The 1,638-nt window shown below is 49.7% G+C and overlaps 1 protein-coding gene across 1 annotated transcript; it reads right to left on the bottom strand.

Moving 5' to 3' along the window:
• Positions 1–71: 71 nt before the first annotated feature.
• On the bottom strand, positions 72–1,594 carry LOC111648600 (dolichyl pyrophosphate Glc1Man9GlcNAc2 alpha-1,3-glucosyltransferase-like; the record flags this gene model as incomplete). Its single annotated transcript, XM_023398396.2, has 5 exons — positions 72–225; positions 355–452; positions 993–1,132; positions 1,224–1,363; positions 1,474–1,594. Coding segments are annotated over 5 exons (576 nt in total), but the record flags the coding sequence as incomplete, so codon positions are not given.
• Between the last annotated feature and the right edge of the window lie 44 nt (positions 1,595–1,638).

Genomic DNA, 1,638 nt, shown 5'->3' with positions numbered 1-1,638 from the left:
AGATGGTTTTTATATCTTCTGATGGATCAACACTTCAAATAAAACACAGAAGAAGAAACATGGAGCTTTAAAGGTAGAAACATCAGCTCAGTCAGTTTGTAGTTAGTTTGTTGATGAAATAAACACCTGCAGATGTAAAGGTGAATCTTTACCTGTGGAGTTTCCTCAGAGCAGTGACAGAGTAGATGGTGAACAGCAGCATCAGGACCACTTTGATTGGCAGCTCTGAAAAACACATCAGATAAACAGTCGTGTGGTTTCAGTGTCACACACAGAACGACAGCGTTAGCTTTTCATCAGGATCAAACAGACAGGTCACTGACAGGTGAAGGTCCTGATCAGCTGACGGTTTACCTGCGGGGGTGAAGAGCAGCGGGAACAGGGAGTAATGACCTGTGGTGCTCAGAACCAGGAAGATCCCAGCATCCTCTCTGCTCTCAACCGCCAGGATGCTGCAGGAAGAGAAACAGGCAGAACATCAGTCCAGATGTTCCCGCAGTTAACTCTACTCTAGCTCCACCTCCTCCCTCGTTCTATTGGCTGGTGAATCTGGGGACCAATCGAAATCCACCTGGAGGTAAACATTGAGGACGTGATCAGGAGAGGAAACGTGTTTTTATCTTTCTATTTAAATGAAATGATGGTTCCTGTGCAGCGACGCCCGTTTCCAATGACAACCGCTCAGCTGGATCAGCTGACAGCTCTGTGGCGACCCCTGCTGGCTGCAGTTTGTACTTACATTAATCTTCACATTACACTGATGTTCTGCTTGTGAATTCATTATTAATTACACAGGTTCTAACATGAAGAACATGAAAAATGAAAACATTTGAGGGAAATGCTTCAATAATCTATAATATTATTGATCAAACAGATCATGATGAGAAACATCTGGACAGTTCTGTTGTTAAACTGGATGATGAATCTGTTTGTCTAAAGCTGCAGTGATGTCATGTGATGTCATGTGATGTCATGTGATGTCAGCGGCCGACCTGAGAGGCAGGATGGCGATGAGGACGGCCTTCTCGTGGACGTGCCAGCCGAACATAAAGGAGCCCAGAGCGCAGAGCAGCAGGCAGCGCAGGAAACCCCGAGCGCCGCAAGGACGCCACCAGACAGACGCCACGGCCGGCTTCAGACAGAGAGAGGGAGAGAGAGAGAGGTTAAAACATCAACACTTCCTTTGACCTTTGACCTCTCAGTCTCTGTTTGTCGTGACTCACCAGGATGGAGAGCAGGGTGCAGACGAGTGTGACGGAGGGAGAGACGGAGGGGAGGACCGAGTGCTGAAACTCCTGAACCAGCCCGCCCGTCATGGAGGCTTTGGGAAGCTCCGCCTCCTCCAGCAGCTTCAGACGAACACCTGAGCAGGTGGAGGACACAGAGCGACACGTGACTACGACTAGCCGATGCAGAATCAATCAGTCTAAAGTTCGATACCCAGCCGGGCACTATGAGGAGGCGGAGTCTAACCGAGCATCGCCAAGCTTTTGTCCAGCACGTTGTAGAGGGCCCAGATGTTGGGGGCCCAGTAGGCGTGACAGAGGCCCCTCTTAAAGGGGAAGAGACGGGACACGACCTGAGGGAGTTGACCCTGGAGTAAACACACGCCATCAGGTGTTGAGGTGTTGAGGTGTT

This window comes from Seriola lalandi, unplaced genomic scaffold (assembly GCF_002814215.2).
Source record: "Seriola lalandi dorsalis isolate HSWRI2012SDOR001 ecotype SW California unplaced genomic scaffold, Sedor1 jcf7180002043829, whole genome shotgun sequence".
In the NCBI taxonomy this organism is placed as follows: domain Eukaryota; kingdom Metazoa; phylum Chordata; class Actinopteri; order Carangiformes; family Carangidae; genus Seriola; species Seriola lalandi.
This window is presented reverse-complemented; position numbering and strand designations above follow the sequence as displayed.